The sequence below is a fragment of the Oncorhynchus tshawytscha genome, linkage group LG01 (assembly GCF_018296145.1).
Source record: "Oncorhynchus tshawytscha isolate Ot180627B linkage group LG01, Otsh_v2.0, whole genome shotgun sequence".
Lineage (NCBI taxonomy): Eukaryota > Metazoa > Chordata > Actinopteri > Salmoniformes > Salmonidae > Oncorhynchus > Oncorhynchus tshawytscha.
In genome coordinates this window covers 70,794,133-70,814,899 of record NC_056429.1, presented here as the reverse complement: position 1 = coordinate 70,814,899, position 20,767 = coordinate 70,794,133, and the positions used below count along the sequence as shown (strand labels likewise).

The 20,767-nt window shown below is 45.5% G+C and overlaps 1 protein-coding gene across 2 annotated transcripts in view; it reads left to right on the top strand.

Moving 5' to 3' along the window:
• Positions 1 to 17,154, top strand: part of spock2 (SPARC (osteonectin), cwcv and kazal like domains proteoglycan 2) — a 77,615-nt gene extending 60,461 nt beyond the window's left edge. For both annotated transcript variants that reach the window (XM_024428899.2, XM_024428890.2), the window contains 8 exons: positions 376 to 490; positions 1,098 to 1,203; positions 1,677 to 1,788; positions 1,889 to 2,026; positions 2,479 to 2,697; positions 4,314 to 4,376; positions 14,009 to 14,146; positions 16,921 to 17,154. In XM_024428899.2, the coding sequence (XP_024284667.1) occupies positions 376 to 490; positions 1,098 to 1,203; positions 1,677 to 1,788; positions 1,889 to 2,026; positions 2,479 to 2,697; positions 4,314 to 4,376; positions 14,009 to 14,146; positions 16,921 to 17,048 (1,019 nt within the window). In that variant the 3' untranslated portion in view covers positions 17,049 to 17,154. The remainder of the gene's footprint in view (positions 1 to 375; positions 491 to 1,097; positions 1,204 to 1,676; positions 1,789 to 1,888; positions 2,027 to 2,478; positions 2,698 to 4,313; positions 4,377 to 14,008; positions 14,147 to 16,920) is intronic.
• The last annotated feature ends 3,613 nt before the right edge of the window (positions 17,155 to 20,767 follow it).

Sequence of the window (20,767 nt, the reverse complement as noted above, 5' to 3'; positions counted from 1 at the left end):
TCAAACCCCCGAGCTGACAAGGTACAAATCTGTCATCCTGCCCCTGAACAAGACAGTTCCTAGGCTGTCATTGAAAATAAGAATTTGTTCTTAACTGACTTGCCTAGTTAAATAAAGGTCAAATAAATAAGAAAGTGGTCACAGCAGAAGGTTTACGTCAAGCATGGAAAGAGGCAAGCAAAGAGCAAAAGAGAACCGGATAGTCACAGGAAGAGAGAGCTGGTGAGAAACACACGTACGGAAGAAAGGAAGGAAGAAAGATTGCTCTTCTCGTTTCCTCAGAAAAGGGCACGGAAAATGAGATGGATATAGGGGAGGGAGAAGGCGAGAAACACCAAGAGATTTCTATCGTCTAATCTCCTTGTCTGTCCATAGATGTTGACACCACCAAGGACCCCTGTCAGAAGGTGAAGTGTAGCCGACACAAGGTGTGTATCGCCCAGGGATACCAAAGGGCTGTGTGTGTCAACCGCAAAAAGCTTGAGCACAGGTGAGTGTGTCTAGCCCTCAAGAAAGATGGTTGATGAATTTGACTTGCCATGCACTCAAAGAGACAAATGTGTGAGTGCACACACACATACTAACGCAAGCACACACTGTGGCCTTCAAGGACTAGATACAGTATGCTGTCACAGAATGGTTGTCACAGCTATGGTTAGCGCCCTAAAAGTGCTTTTCCCTCATTACAGCCTGAGGTTGAAGGATTCTGCTGCTGTGCTGTAGACAGATGATTAAACACCTCTAGGCATTCTGTACTGCACAGTTACGTTCCCAGGTTTAACTCTAGCTCTATAAATACCCTGTGGTTGTTATGATACGAGGAAGGATCCTCAGGACATGTCTGTGGATGTGTTACCGGGTAGAAAACAGCACAAGCTTTCACTAAATGCAATATAAATATATAGTATTATTATGAGGTGGAATTCATTCAAAACAAACTGATGTATACAACTCAGTTTACTGTAATGTTTCAACGGGGGAAGTACTTTATTGTAGCCACCAAGCCATGGTAAGCATTATAGAACCTCTGTTCCCTCTGTGTACTGGGTGAAGCATCCTGCTCAACTACTGTGTGTGTGTGTGTGTGTGCTCTGTAGACTGAAGCAGCCTTCCCTGAGGTCTCCTGAGGGAGGATGCCGGCCCTGCCCCATCTCCTCCTCTGTTCCTGTGTGTGGCTCTGACGGACACAACTACGCGTCACAGGTATAGCAACACACATAGTGACGGGGGAATTTATTTCAATCCCAGATACAGATTAAATATTCATAAAGGTAACTGTCGACTGACTGTACACCTTAATTTGAATCTCTCTCCGAAACAAGCCTTTAGATGAATAGAGCATAGTCTTTTCATTTCCTGTTTTCCTCTTCAACATATCATTTCTCAACAAGGTCAGAGACAGTCCCAGAAGACAAAGCATAAATCACTAAAAACACATGCGAGAGATGCCTCACCACAACAACCCTCTGGACCTCCTGTTCCTCTGAGGCTATTTATCAAGACCCTTTGGCATTGTGTTGTATATCTTTGGACACTGTTCACCTCTAACAGTATCTATACCATTATGTACATGTTCTAGATTCAGGAGAGACAACACAACAGCCGTGTTTTAATTCACTGATAATCACCACAAAACACAGAGAAACATAGCCTGGTAAGAAATGTGTGTGTTGCAGTGTAAACTGGAGCAGCAGGGGTGCCTCACAGGGAAGGAGCTGACTATGAAGTGTTCAGGTCTTTGTCCCTGTCCAACCACAGCGCCCATCACAGAGACAGAGGTTAAGCATGGTAAGTACGCACATGCAAACACACAAATGTGCACACACGCCCAAATGCACACACATGCTCACACACACAAAACTGCAATCTTTCTCTCTCTCCTTCTCAGATAGTTGTACAGGGCAGGACCTCTCTGATCTGGGGGAGAGGCTGAGGGACTGGTTCCAGCTACTGCAGGGCAATGCCAAGCTGAACAACAACAGCAAGACTGGAGGCAGCAACCCAGCAGTGGCTAAGACTGGATCAGGTAAGAGATAGATCCGATGCAGAGCCTGGGGTCTAGAGGTAACGTAATCTCCTCTCCCCACCAGAGATGGTGGTTCAAATTCCGCTCCAACCCTTTCATCTCCTTATCCCACCTGTCTGTCTCACCCTATGTCATTGCATAAATGTCTCAATAAAGTAAACAAATACAGTAGACGAGAAGAAGAAAAAATGAGACAGCTAAGTTATTATAGGGCCAGCACTGCATCAGGTCAGATTAAAATAGGACCAGCAACATACTGTATCAGATGCAACAGTGAAGACATTCTCCTTTCTTTTGCAATCTAGTGACATTTTACTCACTGTAATCCTGACGTCTACCACTGTTATAAATATTTGATCTGTATATGAAGATTATAACTCATTCCCCCTCCCCCTTTTCACTGTGTGTGTGTGTGTCTCTCTCTAATATGTGTCTCATATCTCTGTCTGTAGTCATGGACAGGAACGTGGTGGCCAGCTGTAAGGACTCTATAGGTTGGATGTTCTCAAAACTGGACACCAACAGTGATCTGTATCTGGACCAGGCCGAGCTGGCAGCCATTAACCTGGACAAGTATGAGGTCTGCATCCGACCCTTCTTTAACTCCTGCGATTCCTACAGGGATGGGAAGGTTTCTACAGCCGAGTGGTGCCTCTGCTTCTGGAGACAGAGTGAGTGTACTGTGGGGAGAGGAGTGTGTGTCACTGTGGGGAGAGGAGTGTGTGTCACTGTGGGGAGAGGAGTGTGTGTCACTGTGGGGAGAGGAGTGTGTGTCTGTGGGGAGAGGAGTGTGTGTCTGTGAGGGAGTGAGTATACTGTGGGGAGAGGAGTGTGTGTCTGTGAGGGAGTGAGTATACTGTGGGGAGAGGAGTGTGTGTCTGAGGGAGTGAGTATACTGTGGGGGGAGTGTGTGTCTGTGAGGGAGTGTGTGTCTGTGGGGAGAGGAGTGTGTGTCTGTGAGGGAGTGAGTATACTGTGGGGAGAGGAGTGTGTGTCTGTGAGGGAGTGAGTATACTGTGGGGAGAGGAGTGTGTGTCTGTGAGGGAGTGAGTATACTGTGGGGAGAGGTGTGTGTGTCTGTGAGGGAGTGTGTCTGTGAGTATACTGTGGGGAGAGGAGTGTGTGTCTGTGAGGGAGTGAGTATACTGTGGGGAGAGGAGTGTGTGTCTGTGAGGGAGTGACAGAGTGTGTGTCACTGTGGGTGTGTGAGAGAGTGAGTATACTGTGGGGAGAGGAGTGTGTGTCTGTGAGGGAGTGAGTATACTGTGGGGAGAGGAGTGTGTGTCTGTGAGAGAGTGAGTATACTGTGGGGAGAGGGGTGTGTGTGTGTGTGTGTGTGTGTGTGTGTGTGTGTGTGTGTGTGTGTGTGTGTGTGTGTGTGAGAGTGAGTATACTGCGGGGAGAGGGGTGTGTGTCTGTGAGGGAGTGACAGAGTGTGTGTCACTGTGGGTGGGTGTGTGTGAGAGAGAGTGAGACGCTAAGGTCTGCACCGTTGCCTGGTAACTCTGTTTCCAGAGAGTGAATATGGGGGATATTGTGTGTGTAGATGGGGGGTGGAATGTGTGTGTGTCCGTGTGCAGTTATGTGTGTTTTTCATGTAACCTGGCATTCAGAGTTCCCTACTGTGGCCATGGCTACACAACATACAGGTATAGAAAACTCTGTGTCCTCTCCCTTCTCTCTCGCCCCTCACCCTTTTTGCCCCTCTCACAGTCCGTCACAGTTTGTCTCCCCCATTGTTGTTTTGGGGGAATGACCACCATTGTGCAGTAACAACATGACTGTAGCTTGTTGACAGGCTGGTCCTCCCAGAACTCTCACAGACTGTATGTGTGTCAGCCAAGCAGCCGAGCAGAAACCAGACGAGACCTGTGTTTACCACTGGACCTGGCTGGAGCCACTGACTCTGTTCCAAATGGCACCTTATTCCCTGTCTAGTGCACTACTTTTTGCCAGAGCCCATTAAAGTAGTGCACTATGTAGGGGATAGGGTGTCATTTTGGGCACGGCTTCTGTGGAGTCCAAGTCCACTGCATAGCCTACAGAGGGGGGAACCTGAGAAACACAGTAGTTCAAAGTAGCATTTAAATCATGCATAATAATGGGAGATTTGTGTGAATGTTTGACTTCTCAATTATTTTCTACAGATTTCCTACGCCTTGATTTCAAAGTTTACCGTTGACTGACCAATTAAAGCTCAACCCAATGTGTACACACGCACACGTGTGCTTTAGTGTTTGTGTGTATTGGAGTGATGAACTGAAGCATTGATGTGTTTCCCTCTCAGAGCCCCCCTGCCTGGCTGAGCTGGAGAGGATCCAAGTCCAGGAGGGAGGCAAGAACAAACTGGGTATGCATTATGTTCCTGCATGATTCACGTTTCCCAGATGAACATGTGTGCTTTGTGCTTGAGTGAACATTTGTGTGCCAGTGTGTGCCACACGTTAGTGTATGTATGCGCACAATGTGTGTGTGTGTGTGTGAATCACTGAGGAGTTTCATTAAACAGATGCCAAGCAGAAGGCAGGGATAATCCCCTGATCAGCCCGGTGGATTATAGCTCCATACAGACAAACGGCTAGGGTCTGCAGGAACCAGGGTGTGTGTGTGCAGTGGTGGAAAAAGTACTCAATTGTCATACTTGAGTAAAAGTAAAGCTACCTTAATAGAAAATGACTCAAGTGAAAGTCACCCAGTAAAACATTTTTTTGAGTAAAAGTCTAAAAGTATTTGGTTTTAAATATGCTTAAGTATCAAAAGTAAATGTAATTGCTAAAATATACTTAAGTATCAAAAGTACAAGTGAAAATATATGTTTGTTATTCCTTATATTAAGCCAACCAGACAGACAAATGATCCTGTTTTTATTTATTTATGGATAGCTAGGGATATACTCCAACACTCAGACAAAATTGACAAATAAAGCATTTGTGTTTAGTGAGTCTGCCAGATTAGAGGCCGTAGTGATGTCCAGGGATTTTCTCTTGATAAGTGTGTGAATTGGACTATTTTCCTGTGCTGCTAGGCATTGAGTACTTTGAGTACTTTTGTGTGTCAGGGAAAATGTATGGAGTAAAAAGTACATAATTTTCTTTAGGAATGTAGTGAAGTCAAAAATATAAATAGTGAAGTAAAGTACAGATACTCAAGAACGGTACTTAAGTAGTACTTCAAAGTATTTTTACTTAAGTACTTTACACCACTGTGTGTGTGATGCTAACCACATGGCAGTGTGTGTCTGTGACACAATGTGGACTGTGCGTGTGTGTGTGATGCCCTCCTGTCTCAGCCTCCAGTATTTATGCTGCAGTAGTTTATGTGTCGGGGGGCTAGGGTCAGTTTGTTATATCTGGAGTACTTCTCCTGTCCTATTCGGTGTCCTGTGTGAATCTAAGTGTGCGTTCTCTAATTCTCTCCTTCTCTCTCTCGGAGGACCTGTCCCCAGTCCACCTGGCCGTGCTGCTGCTCCAGTTTCAACTGTTCTGCCTTCATATTAATCGAACATGCTGATCATTTATGAACATTTGAACATCTTGGCCATGTTCTGTTATAATCTCCACCCGGCACAGCCAGAAGAGGACTGGCCACCCCACATATGCTCTCTCTAATTCTCTCTTTTTTTCCCTCTCTCGGAGGACCTGAGCCCTAGGACCATGCCCCAGGACTACCTGACATGATGACTCCTTGCTGTCCCCAGTCCATCTGACCGTGCTGCTGCTCCAGTTTCAACTGTTCTGCCTTATGCTGCCATGCTGGTCATTTATGAACATTTGAACATCTTGGCCATGTTCTGTTATAATCTCCACCCGGCACAGCCAGAAGAGGACTGGCCACCCCACATAGCCTGGTTCCTCTCCAGGTTTCTTCCTAGGTTTTGGCCTTTCTAGGGAGTTTTTCCTAGCCACCGTGCTTCTACACCTGCATTGCTTGCTGTTTGGGGTTTTAGGCTGGGTTTCTGTACAGCACTTTGAGATATCAGCTGATGTACAAAGGGCTATATAAATACATTTGATTTGATGCAATACACTGTACAAAACATTAGGAACATGACATAGACTGACCAGGTGAATCCAGGTGAAAGCTGTTATCCCTTATTGATGTCACCTGTTAAATCCACTTCAATCAGTGTAGATGAAGGGGAGGAGCCAGGTTAAAGAAGGATTTTTAAGCCCTGAGACAATTAAGACATAGATTGTGTATGTGTCCCATTCAGAGGGTGAATGGGCAATACAAAAGATTTAAGTGCCTTTGAACGTGGTATGATAGTAGGTGACAGGCGCACCGGTTTGAGTGTGTCAAGAACTGCAACACTGATGTTTTTCATGCCCAACTGTTTCCGGTGTGTATCAAGAATGGTCCACCACCCAAAGGACATCCAGCCAACTTGACACAACTGTGGGAAGCATTGGAGTCAACTTGGGCCAGCCTATCTGTGGAATGCTTTCGGCACCTTGTCGTCCATGCCCCGACGAATTGAGGCTGTTCTGAGGTCAAACGGGGATGCAGTTCAGTATTAGAATGGTGTTCCTTGTTAGTAGACTCGGTGTATATCGTGTGTGAGGTTTTCGTGTTTGTGTGTGTTTGCATGTTTGTGCGTGCTTGTGCATGCATGCATATCGTGGGTACTGTGTGTGTGTGTGTGTATACTGTATGTGTGTGTGTTGCTGACTTGGCTAAGCTGTGTATCAAGGCTCCTCAAGGACACGGAGTGGAGCAGAGAGGAGGCTGGGAATATTCTGCCAGTGATACTCAGACACAGTTCCCTTGAAAGCCAATCACTCAGGGACTAGAGGGCTGCCTCAGCTGATAAGAACACAACCCAATGCAATGTTATGTCATTTATTTACATGAACACATTTTTCAACTTATTCTGCACTTACATTATAGAAGTCTTATGACATCCTATCCCAATGTCATTCCTTTTTGGGGAGCAAATTCTGACCCTCTGTAGGAGGCTGTTTAAATAGTAATGCATATATTATATTATTATAACATACAGTAGATGCTGATATATTCCAAAGTATCTCAGCAGTCTTGTAAAGGTTAACTAGTCCAGATTCAGAGCATGTCTGTCCTTGTTCTCTTGTATTAGCCAGCCCCTTGGTGCAGCAGTAGTATGCTCACCATAGAGTATTAGAATTAGATAGAATGACAATCTCTATGGTACTGACAGTAATTCACCTCCATCTCCTGACTCCTTAATGAATGGATATGTGTTCATGAAATGTGAAATATGGCTGATGGTTTGCCAGAATGTATAGCTTACTGGCCTACAGACGGAGGATCTTTAATCACCCTGTTACAGGGGAACTTTCCTGCAATGCATGACATTTCTAACTTGTATTGTGTTTAAGGTTTAAAAAGGCCTTTAAGTTTAACTTTTTCCTTGAATTATTTTCCTGCTGTAGCAAACTGTCTCAAATTAAGATCTGCCATCTGTATGCAGGTCTAACTGTAGATGTTAACCTGCACACATCAGCAAGTCAAATGCTTTTTGAACATGGATCTCTTGAGTCAACAGAATAAATGAAGAAAAATAAAACTCACAATTAACATTTTATTTACAAATAGCCTGGTTCTCCAACAGTGATAAAAAATAAGCACCAAAGACCGAAAATAACAAACCAAAAAAGAATGAACAATGCAGTAAGGTGTCATGAACAGGTGTGCCAGTTGAGAGTTGCTCTCTGTTCTCATAAGTGTTGCAGGGCAGTCATTTTCCTGTGTGGTTGAAGGTGGCGATGCCTCTCGGGTACACAGCCAGTGGTTTATTCTGGCAGTCCTCCACGAGCTGCTTCAATTCCTGCTCGCTGCTGTGCAGAAGTTGCAACTTTAGTAGCGGTTGACTACCAGCGAGGTACTGCTCCTTCTGCAGTGTCATCCTATGCTGTTGTAGTTGCAAGGCATCGAAGAACTAACAAATTGTGGGTTTTGTCACTGTGGAATAGGTAATATGCCCCACAAACGACAGACAACAGCCCTTTGTGATGTTATTGGCCTTCCCCATGTCCTTCAGGACAGCATCTTAGTAGTTCCACATTTCTGAAGTCCAAAGATCGAAACATGTTAAACACCCATTTGCCATTGTCTTTAACCTTGTTGCAATAGCCTATTATACATGTTATACTCACATTACTATTAGTATATAATTATTAGCCTATTAGTAGGGCCTATTTTGTTAGATTATTTAGTGTTATTAGTAGTATAATAACATTGCATGTACTAATGAAATGACTGGCCTACAGACATCTAGACAAGTACATACCCATGGAAAATTCCGGTGCTCTTCTGCGTTGTTTTTTACCCTTGCCCGTCGGGCGCCCAATCCATGTGTCTTCAAAGTTGGCCACAAATGTAGACAGCGCTGGATCCTGAAAGAACAGATTTAGCTTAATCTCCTTGAAACATCTCACCACTTTAGCGGGCGGGGACAAATGTTAGCCTGTGAAGCATCTTGATGTGGAGGGCGAAGTCGGGGTCTCTCCAGGACTTTGATGCCACTTCAGGACAGCGGGGTAGTTGCTGCCTAAAAAGTGGACCCAGATGGAAGAAGCATCACTGGTTGTGGATTCCCGGAAACACCTTCTTGAAGGCCTTTATGGGAGCTGCTGGCTTGAAGTCAGTCATGACGGATTCTGGTTTCAGATCCAGGTTCAAGTTCTTCAGTGCAAGGAAGGCACAAGTGTATGTCCGCAAAAAAATACAAAATAGTAGGCTGTTGTATGTTGATGTTTACCCCCCATTCAAAACCATATTTTATGGTTTTGAATGCATCACTAACTGAAACTACCCATTTCCACTAGCGTTGCTACGTTCTCCAAAAATCTAGCCAGATTCGTATTCTTATTCTCAACCTTGCTTAATAACCAGCTAACAAATATTTTAAAGGTTTGGAGGAAACAACCACAGCCCAGGGATGTCGTAAACAAGCAACAACAAAAAAAGAGTCAACTATCCCTTTAAAACAACTTCAATAGGCTAGTGAAGGATGATGCCTACCTCAGAAATATTGGGCAACATAATAATGGCTGCTGCAATCACGTGCTCCTGTCGCATCAGGTCGTCTTCATTTGGTGAATATGTGGGAAATCCATGGATGGTATTCACCTGCTGGAACAGACGTGGGACCTTCTCGAATGTTCAGTTGGCAAGCCAGGGATCGCAGTTGCACAGGAATTCCAAGTTGTCTTTGGTTGTTAAGATCAGAAGCCCGTCTGGGCCTGGCCCACTGTTGTGTTGGAGGAACAGGTCTCCACAATGCGTGGTTTAATAGAGCTCAGATATTACGAGGTTGGAGAGGGTTGCAGGTCTAACCTGGCCTCCACCCACTGCCGTACCATTGCCCCCAGGAACGGGAGTCAGTACCGGTGACATCTGCTTGTCTTTGTTCTTCTGCCAGTGCCTCTGTATACACCTTTTCAAGTTATTTTCTGAGGGCAAATAATGCCTTACAACACCTGTCACGGCCCGATGTAGCAGTGTGTAGCAGCAAAACATGCAGCGTGCTTTCCTCAGTCTCCAAACTCCTCTTCTTCAAGTTGTTCAGTACCTGTCGGACTTCAATCTGCTTTCCATCCGGGATGTGGTTGTGGTCTCCAGATACCTTGGAGATAACCCTGTCAATGAGGACAATGCAACCTCGGCACGAGTATGAATGGCACTCAGTGCATTTCCAGATGGATTTGTTGGCCATGATCTCGTTTCTTTCTATAGGTGTATCCGCCCCAGGATTCTGCTTCCACGCACAGAGAGGACAAACTTGAGTTCTGTAGTTCCAAAGTTGGGTCTCATTGTAGCTCCATTGGACCTCCTCAGAAATTAAAGACAGATTTTTTTTGTAAAACAATCTTAGGGTTATTAGCATTCTAGTGATTTGCTGGTCTATTGTTGGACTATCAAGGTCCCTCCACACAATGGGTCTATTCAGTGTGCATTATGTTCCTATTCAGATGCATTTCAGAAGTGTTAATGTTGGGAAAGAATCAAATCAAATCCAATTTTATTTGTCACATACACATGGTTAGCAGATGTTAATGCGAGTGTAGCGAAATGCTTGTGCTTCTAGTTCCGACAATGCAGTAATAATCCAACAAGTAATCTAACTAACAATTCCCCAAAAAACCTACTGTCTTATACACAGTGTAAGGGGATAAAGAATATGTACATAAAGATATATGAATGAGTGATGGTACAGAGCAACTTAGGCAAGATACAGTAGATGGTATCGAGTACAGTATATACATATGAGATGAGTATGTAAACAAAGTGGCATAGTTAAAGTGGCTAGTGATACATGTATTACATAAGGATGCAGTAGATGATATAGAGTACAGTATATATGTATACATATGAGATGAATAATGTAGGGTATGTAAACATTATATTAGGTAGCATTGTTTAAAGTGGCTAGTGATATATTTTACATAATTTCCCATCAATTCCCATTATTAAAGTGGCTGGAGTTGAGTCGGTGTGTTGGCAGCAGCCACTCAATGTTAGTGGTGGCTGTTTAACAGTCTGATGGCCTTGAGATAGAAGCTGTTTTTCAGTCTCTCGGTCCCAGCTTTGATGCACCTGTACTGACCTCGCCTTCTGGATGATAGCGGGGTGAACAGGCAGTGGCTCGGGTGGTTGTTGTTCTTGATGATCTTTATGGCCTTCCTGTAACATCGGGTGGTGTAGGTGTCCTGGAGGGCAGGTAGTTTGCCCCCGGTGATGCGTTGTGCAGACCACACTACCCTCTGGAGAGCCTTACGGTTGTGGGCGGAGCAGTTGCCGTACCAGGCGGTGATACAGCCCGCCAGGATGCTCTCGATTGTGCATCTGTAGAAGTTTGTGAGTGCTTTTGGTGACAAGCCGAATTTCTTCAGCCTCCTGAGGTTGAAGAGGCGCTGCTGTGCCTTTTCACAATGCTGTCTGTGTGAGTGGACCAATTCAGTTTGTCTGTGATGTGTATGCCAAGGAACTTAAAACTTACTACCCTCTCCACTACTGTTCCATCGATGTGGATAGGGGGGTGTTCCCTCTGCTGTTTCCTGAAGTCCACAATCATCTCCTTAGTTTTGTTGACGTTGAGTGTGAGGTTATTTTCCCTCACCTCCTCCCTGTAGGCCGTCTCGTCGTTGTTGGTAATCAAGCCTACCACTGTTGTGTCGTCCGCAAGCTTGATGATTGAGTTGGAGGCGTGCGTGGCCACGCAGTCGTGGGTGAACAGGGAGTACAGGAGAGGGCTCAGAACGCTCCCTTGTCGGGCCCCAGTGTTGAGGATCAGCGGGGAGGAGATGTTGTTGCCTACCCTCACCACCTGGGGGCGGCCCGTCAGGAAGTCCAGTACCCAGCTGCACAGGGCGGGGTCGAGACCCAGGGTCTCGAGCTTGATGACGAGCTTGGAGGGTACTATGGTGTTGAATGCCGAGCTGTAGTCGATGAACAGCATTCTCACATAGGTATTCCTCTTGTCCAGATGGGTTAGGGCAGTGTGCAGTGTGGTTGAGATTGCATCATCTGTGGACCTATTTGGGCGGTAAGCAAATTGGAGTGGGTCTAGGGTGTCAGGTAGGGTGGAGGTGATATGGTCCTTGACTAGTCTCTCAAAGCACTTCATGATGACGGAAGTGAGTGCTACGGGGCGGTAGTCGTTTAGCTCAGTTACCTTAGCTTTCTTGGGAACAGGAACAATGGTGGCCCTCTTGAAGCATGTGGGAACAGCAGACTGGTATAGGATTTGATTGAATATGTCCGTGAACACACCGGCCAGCTGGTCTGCGCATGCTCTGAGGGCGCGGCTGGGGATGCCGTCTGGGCCTGCAGCCTTGCGAGGGTTAACGCGTTTAAATCACCTTCACCTCGGCTGCAGTGAAGGAGAGTCCGCATGTTTTCGTTGCAGGCCGTGTCAGTGGCACTGTATTGTCCTCAAAGCGGGCAAAAAAGTTATTTAGTCTGCCTGGGAGCAAGACATCCTGGTCCGTGACTGGGCTGGTTTTCTTCTTGTAGTCCGTGATTGACTGTAGACCCTGCCACATACCTCTTGCGTCTGAGCCGTTGAATTGAGATTGTACTTTGTCTCTATACTGACGCTTAGCTTGTTTGATAGCCTTGCGGAGGGAATAGCTGCACTGTTTGTATTCGGTCATGTTACCAGTCACCTTGCCCTGATTAAAAGCAGTGGTTCACGCTTTCAGTTTCATGAGAATGCTGCCATCAATCCACGGTTTCTGGTTAGGGAATGTTTTAATCGTTGCTATGGGAACGACATCTTCAACGCACGTTCTAATGAACTCGCACAACGAATCAGCGAATTCGACAATGTTGTTATCTGACGCAATACGAAACATATCCCAGTCCACGTGATGGAAGCAGTCTTGGAGTGTGGAATCAGCTTGGTCGGACCAGCGTTGGACAGACCTCAGCGTGGGAGCTTCTTGTTTTAGTTTCTGTCTGTAGGCAGGGATCAGCAAAATGGAGTCGTGGTCAGCTTTTCCGAAAGGAGGGCGGGGCAGGGCCTTATATGCGTCGCAGAAGTTAGAGTAACAATGATCCAAGGTTTTTTCAGCCCTAGTTGCGCAATCGATATGCTGATACAATTTAGGGATTCTTGTTTTCAGATTAGCCTTGTTAAAATCCCCAGCTACAATGAATGCAGCCTCAGGATCTATAGATTCCAGTTTGCAAAGAGTCAAATAAAGTTTGTTCAGAGCTATCGATGTGTCTGCTTGGGGGGGAATATATACGGCTGTGATTATAATCGAAGAGAATTCTCTTGGTAGATAATGCGGTCTACATTTGATTGTGAGGAATTCTAAATCAGGTGAACAGAAGGATTTGACTTCCTGTATATTTCTGTGATCACACCACGTCTCGTTAGCCATAAGGCATACGCCCCCGCCCCTCTTCTTACCAGAAAATGTTTGTTTCTGTCGGCGCGATGCGTGGAGAAACCCGCTGGCTGCACCGCCTCCGATAGCGTCTCTCCAGTGAGCCATGTTTCCGTGAAGCAAAGAACGTTACAGTCTCGGATGTCCCTCTGGAATGCTACCCTTGCTCGGATTTCATCAACCTTGTTGTCAAGAGACTGGACATTGGCGAGAAGAATGCTAGGGAGTGGTGCACGATGTGCCCGTCTCCGGAGTCTGACCAGAAGACCGCCTTGTTTCCCTCTTTTACGGAGTCGTTTTTTGGTTCGCCGGCTGGGATCCATTCCGTTGTCCTGGTTGAAAGGCAGAACACAGGATCCGCTTCGTGAAAGTCATATTCTTGGTCGTACTGATGGTGAGTTGACGCTGATCTTATATTCAGTAGTTCTTCTCGACTGTATGTAATGAAACCTAAGATGACCTGGGGTACTAATGTAAGAAATAACACGTAAAAAAACAAAAAACGGCATAGTTTCCTAGCAACGCAAAGCGAGGCGGCCATCCATCTCTGTCGGCGCCGGAAGTAGAAGAATGTGCACCTATAGCTGCACCCACAGCAGTTAGGCCTATTATAGGCCACAGGTGTTCATGTTTGGATCACCTTCATGACTATATATATTACTTTCTACAATCATGTGAAAACGAGCCTTTTTGTCATGTGAAACGACCAAGCTGTCTTCTAATGCAAACCACAAAATGTATAATTAAATATATAAAATCATAGGATAATGAATAGTCAATAATAGACTTGGAATCACAAGTGATTAGGCAAGTCAGTTAAGAACAAATACTTATATAGAATAACAGCCTAGGGACAGTGGGTTAACTGCCTTGTTCAGGGGCAGAACGTCAGATTTTTACCTTGTCAGCTCGGGGATTTGATCTCGAAACGATTCGGTTACTAGTCCAACGCTCGAACCACTAGGCTACCTGCCGCCCCATATATGTAATGGAGTAGGCTAATGGAAATGTAACATCACATACACCGCAATGCAAATATAGATTTATTCGCTCTAAAAAAGCATGTGTGCCTCCATATGTAACTTCCCTTTGTTTGTGTGTGTCTTAGGCCTGTTCATCCCTAGCTGTGATGAGGATGGATACTATAGAAAGCTACAGTGTGATCAGGCCAGGGGAGAGTGCTGGTGTGTCGACCAACACGGTGGGGAACTAGCCAGCTCCAGAATCCATGGCAACCCTGACTGTGGTAAGACCCCCATCAGTGTTCAATTGCTCTCAAATCTCAAACTGATGGTGAAAACCCTGGCACACACTCCATATAGAACCTCACGCACATACTTGGGTTGGCTACAGACCATCACACACAAGCGTTACGCCAAAACACACACACCCTCGCACCCTCAGTATTGATACCCATACACTGTCGAATGATCAGTATTGACCCGTCACACACACTCTGTACCCCAACACATGCTCAAACACTCGTTGCAGAACCTCGACACACACCGTCTATATTGATTGTCATACACACTCGATACAAATCCCTACACACACTCAGTACAATGCACCCTTTATGCGTCAGCTAGGGCTCAGGTCCACAGCACCACTAGCAGTCAGGCACAGTGCCACATTCAAACCATGTTGTCAGGGATCATTTGCATTCTAAAGGGTCGCTTGTCGCTGAGAGAAAAGTCTTTCAAGATAAATGGTTGTCTGGCTGTACGGAACCTGCTCCTGATAAGAATGGCTCCCCTGGCAGGGTCCAGAAATAGCCATTAAAACCCAGACAAAGTCAAACACATGCCCTTTACCTCACCACTGTCAAATTCACTCATTGTTTTTTTAAGCAAATGTATTTCTCGGATTAAATAGATGGAATTGATCAAAGCCAGGAAGTATACATGCAGGGAACAGAAGTCAACTCGAATGAAATGTCATATTTGGATACAGGTACATTGATTAATTCAATCCCTGTCTTCCTTCTCCCATCCTTCTGTCTGTCTTCCTCTTCTCCCATCCCTCTGTCTCTCTGTCTGTCTTCCTCTTCTCCCATCCCTCTGTCTGTCTTCCTCTTCTCCCATCCCACTGTCTCTCTTCCTCTTCTCCCATCCCACTGTCTCTCTTCCTCTTCTCCCATCCCACTGTCTCTCTTCCTCTTCTCCCATCCCACTCTCTCTTCCTCTTCTCCCATCCCACTGTCTCTCTTCCTCTTCTCCCATCCCACTGTCTCTCTTCCTCTTCTCCCATCCCACTGTCTCTCTTCCTCTTCTCCCATCCCACTGTCTCTCTTCCTCTTCTCCCATCCCACTGTCTCTCTTCCTCTTCTCCCATCCCACTGTCTCTCTTCCTCTTCTCCCATCCCACTGTCTCTCTTCCTCTTCTCCCATCCCACTGTCTCTCTTCCTCTTCTCCCATCCCACTGTCTCTCTTCCTCTTCTCCCATCCCACTGTCTCTCTTCCTCTTCTCCCATCCCACTGTCTCTCTTCCTCTTCTCCCATCCCACTGTCTCTCTTCCTCTTCTCCCATCCCACTGTCTCTCTTCCTCTTCTCCCATCCCACTGTCTCTCTTCCTCTTCTCCCATCCCACTGTCTCTCTTCCTCTTCTCCCATCCCACTGTCTCTCTTCCTCTTCTCCCATCCCACTGTCTCTCTTCCTCTTCTCACATCCCTCTCTCTCTTCCTCTTCCCATCCCTCTGTCTGTCTCTGTCTTCTTCCTTCTCCCATCCTCTGTCTGTCTCTCTTCCCCTTCTCCCATCCCTCTGTCTGTCTCTCTTCCTCTTCTCCCATCCCACTGTCTCTCTTCCTCTTCTCCCATCCCACTGTCTCTCTTCCTCTTCTCCCATCCCACTGTCTCTCTTCCTCTTCTCACATCCCTCTCTCTCTTCCTCTTCTCACATCCCTCTGTCTGTCTCTGTCTCTCTTCCTTCTCCCATCCCTCTGTGTCTTCCTCTTCTCCCATCCTTCTGTCTCTCTGTCTCTCTGTCTGTCTTCCTTCTCCCATCCCTCTGTCTGCCTCTGTCTCTCTTCCTCTTCTCCCATCCCACTGTCTCTCTTCCTCTTCTCCCATCCCTCTCTCTCTTCCTTCTCCCATCCCTCTGTCTGTCTCTGTCTCTCTTCCTTCTCCCATCCCTCTGTCTGTCTCTCTTCCTCTTCCTCATCCCTCTGTCTGTCTTCTTCCTTCTCCCTTCTGTCTGTCTTCCTCTTCTCCCATCCCTCTGTCTGTCTCTGTCTCTCTTCCTTCTCCCATCCCTCTGTCTGTCTCTCTTCCTCTTCTCCCATCCCACTGTCTCTCTTCCTCTTCTCCCATCCCACTGTCTCTCTTCCTCTTCTCCCATCCCACTGTCTCTCTTCCTCTTCTCACATCCCTCTTCCTTCCTCTTCTCACATCCCTCTGTCTGTCTCTGTCTCTCTTCCTTCTCCCATCCCTCTGTGTCTTCCTCTTCTCCCATCCTTCTGTCTCTCTGTCTCTCTGTCTGTCTTCCTTCTCCCATCCCTCTGTCTGCCTCTGTCTCTCTTCCTCTTCTCCCATCCCACTGTCTCTCTTCCTCTTCTCCCATCCCTCTCTCTCTTCCTTCTCCCATCCCTCTGTCTGTCTCTGTCTCTCTTCCTTCTCCCATCCCTCTGTCTGTCTCTCTTCCTCTTCTCTCATCCCTCTGTCTGTCTCTCTTCCTTCTCCCTTCTGTCTGTCTTCCTCTTCTCCCATCCCTCTGTCTGTCTCTGTCTCTCTTCCTTCTCCCATCCCTCTGTCTGTCTCTCTTCCTCTTCTCCCATCCCTGTCTCTCTTCCTCTTCTCTCATCCCTCTGCCTGTCTCTCTTCCTTCTCCCTTCTGTCTGTCTTCCTCTTCTCCCATCCTTCTGTCTGTCTTCCTCTTCTCCCATCCTTCTGTCTGTCTTCCTCTTCTCCCATCCTTCTGTCTGTCTTCCTCTTCTCCCATCCCTCTGTCTGTCTCTGTCTCTCTTCCTCTTCTCCCATCCTTCTGTCTGTCTCTGTCTCTTTGTCGCTCTTCCTCTTCTCCAGATGAGGCGCTGACATATTCAGGTGATTTTGGCAGTGGGGTAGGATGGGAGGATGAGGAAGAGAAAGAAGCGGAGGAGAATGAAGAGGAAGAGGAAGGAGAGGCGGATGACGGAGGATATATTTGGTAGAGGTGAAGAAATAATGGAGTCTAGCTGGTCCAACATTACTACCGGAGCATCTCAACTTCTCTTGCTTCTCTGTCTCTTACATACATACACACACACACACACACACCCCCACACACACACACACACAAAAAATAATGATCCCGAAAACACACTCTGAACAACACTGAATCAGTCCTGGACTAAGGGAGGGGGTTGGAGGGACAGATGGGGGGTGGGTGTAGTGGCGTGACAATGTGTGATATCAATAGCTAGCAACTGTGGTCTGACAAGTCAGGAGATGTGTCCTAAATACCTGGGAATATCTTGGCTCTTTTTTCTGTTGTATGTACAAGACAACTTTCTCATGGAGCAGTTTTTAGCAGCTTAAAATGTTTTATTAAAGGCAGAAAGCAACTGGAGGTTATGTGCTCATGTTAGGAACTGGAGACGCAATTGGATGCATCTCAGTAGTCAAAAGTGGCATCCTCCCCTTGCTTCCGTTCCTTCATTTCCTCCTTTCTCTGCACTGATGTGAACAAACTGGACAGGCAATTATAGTCAGGCTTTCACCTTACTGTTTTCACCAACCCGGGGCTTTCAGTTCAGGGCAGATGGAGAGGAGACAAAGAGAGGAGTCCACTTTAGACTAATTGCATATTCCTATTGCATCCTTTGACTTTCCCCATTCCATCCCGTATGCTTCACCTCATATGACAGTAGTGCTCTGTCTCATCAAGTCTAATAGAATAAAGTTTCTCACGCTACACTCCTAAATGTGAATAAACTGTGTATCTGAAGACAGCCATTATTATTATTAGTCCTGTATTGCTAATGCCTTGAGAGACTGGCAGACTGTACTGCTTGATTGACAAGTTTCCATTGTATTATCTGCAGATCAACATTGTGTTTAATAATAAAAAAAATAATTGGTTCTATGTGGCCCAACAAGGCCACCATATTCCTCTGTCATACTGTTCTTCCCTTGGCTAAAAACCGACACTGGAGATGAAAAGCAGGTACGGGAAGTTGAACATTTAATGTAGTACAGACATGGAACAGGACAAGAACAGCATCAGAACCAGGTAACAAAATGACATATGAATATTAATGCAGCTGTGGGGAACAGAGCTGGGGAACTGACAAATACAGGGGAGGTAATAAACAGGTGATTGAGTCCAATACATCGCTGATGCGCGTGACGAGATGAGGGAAGGCAGGTGTGCATAATGATGGTGGCACGAGTACATAATGCAGGGCAGCCTGGCGCCCTACATTTCGCATAACCTTTTTCTGCAGTTTCTGAGGCTTACATCTATAGGAGGCTAGAAAACATATTACATTGTATGTAAATAATGTACATTGTGTGTACACTTTTTAGCTGAAACATGATCTAGGTCGTATATTGCACATCTGCAATTCTAGAAAAAACAATACCATAGATGCCCCTTCTACCCAGCATCCTGAAGACATTTCTCAGCTCCTTTACCTGTAAGCTACTGCCATGTAAACTAGTAACCGTGGCGCTTTATGTTGTCATATGTAAGTATGAGCCTTCAGCTTTCCCAGTCCCTCGTAGCTCTACTGCCTGGTATTGTGCTATTTGAAATGGACAAGTAATCAATCATTTTAAATCATGTTTCTCGGCATCATAGTTCTGCCATGATGGAATCTGGTAATGGCCCGGTGGGGTCAAGAGTCTACAACAGATTTGGAGTCAAATGCTATTTAAAATCTTTCAAAAACGTTTGAGTATTCATGAAGTGCAAGTTGGGTGATGTTTTCAGTTTTGTGACTATTCTATTGGTCCTTTGCATCAGGCAAGATAAATCAAGCCTAGCTAAAGTATTTTCAATTACTTCAAATGGTAAGGTTTGGCATCTATGCCTTTTTTCTGACGCTCCTCTCCGAGTGCAGGGGAGAGAATAACAGATGTGTGACAGCTTTTATATCTGAGCTACCCAAAGATGCCAATCAGTCTGTGCAACATGTCAGATAATCAGATTTCTCGTCCCATCCTGCCTGGCTGGATGCGAGCCACATGTAACGTTACCAGGTGTAAATCTCACACTTGAGAGGTCGATGCGATGGTTTTAGTTTTACATCCAGACTAAAGTGTACGGTACAGTATGAAAGTAGAGAAGATGAGATGGTGGAAACCACTGAAAGTGTTAGATACACATTCTCTGCTTCAGATTAGTATCTGAAGCTTTATGTGTGCTCTCATGCTGTGAATACTCACTACAGCTAGTTTTAAAAGCCCTTATAAGCTAGGCACCTGTGTGTATAGTCTGTTACATATGAAGATAGTGTCAGTGGAACAGAAAGCAGAGAGTAATATGAATGAACCATGTATGCACTAAAATCAGACCCATTTGGAATACCAGAATTTCAGCTCTGGGACCAGTTTCCTAAAAACATCTTTAGTCTACTTTTAAGCTATTTTGGAAATAATTAGCATGTTAGCTGACCCTAATCCTAACCCTTTTAGCTATCCCTTCACTTAATCCTAACCTTAACCATTTTAGCTAACCCTTCCCCTAACCTTAACCCTTTAACCTAACTCCTAAACTTAACCCTAACCCTTAGCCACCTAGCTAGAATTCGTAACATATCACACTTTTTGCAAATTCGTGACGTGGTACTTTTTGCAAATTCGTAACATATATTAATTGTAATTAGTTACATATCGAAGAGGTGATGGACATCCACATATTAATACATACCATACAAAACGTAACATACAGTGAGGGAAAAAAGTATTTGATCCCCTGCTGATTTTGTACGTTTGCCCACTGACAAAGAAATAATCCGTCTATAATTTTAATGGTAGGTTTATTTGAACAGTGAGAGACAGAATAACAAACAAAAAATCCAGAAAAACGCATGTCAAAAATGTTATTAATTGATTTGCATTTTAATGAGGGAAATAAGTATTCAACCCCCTCTCAATCAGAAAGATTTCTGGCTCCGAAGTGTCTTTTATACAGGTAATGAGCTGAGATTAGGAGCACAGTCTTATTTTTTAAATTATTATTGTTATTATTATTATTTTTACATTTTACCCCCTTTTCTCCCCAATTGTTAGTAGTTACTATCTTGTCTCATCGCTACAACTCCCGTACGGGCTCGGAAGAGACGAAGGTCGAAAGCCATGCATCCTCCGAAACACAACCCAACCAACACTGTGCAACACAGAGTCTCTGGGTTCGAGCAATGCCCTAGACCAATGCGCCACACGGGAGACCAGGAACACACTCTTAAAGGGAGTGCTCCTAATCTCAGCTTGTTACCTGTATAAAAGACACCTGTCCACAGAAGCAATCAATCAATCATATTCCAAACTCTCCACCATGGCCAAGACCAACTAGCTCTCCAAGGATGTCAGGGACAAGATTGTAGACCTACAAAATGGTGGAATGGGCTACAAGACCATCGCCAAGCAGCTTGGTGAGAAGGTGACAACAGTTGATGTGGTTATTCGCAAATGGAAGAAACACAAAAGAACTGTCAATCTCCCTCTGCCTGGGGCTCCATGCAAGATCTCACCTAGTGGAGTTGCAATGATCATGAGAACGGTGAGGAATCAGCCCAGAACTACACGGAAGGATCTTGTCAATGATCTCAAGGCAGCTGGGACCATAGTCACCAAGAAAACAATTGGTAACACACTACGCCGTGAAGGACTGAAATCCTGCAGTGCCCGCAAGGTCCCCCTGCTCAAGAAAGCACATATACATGCC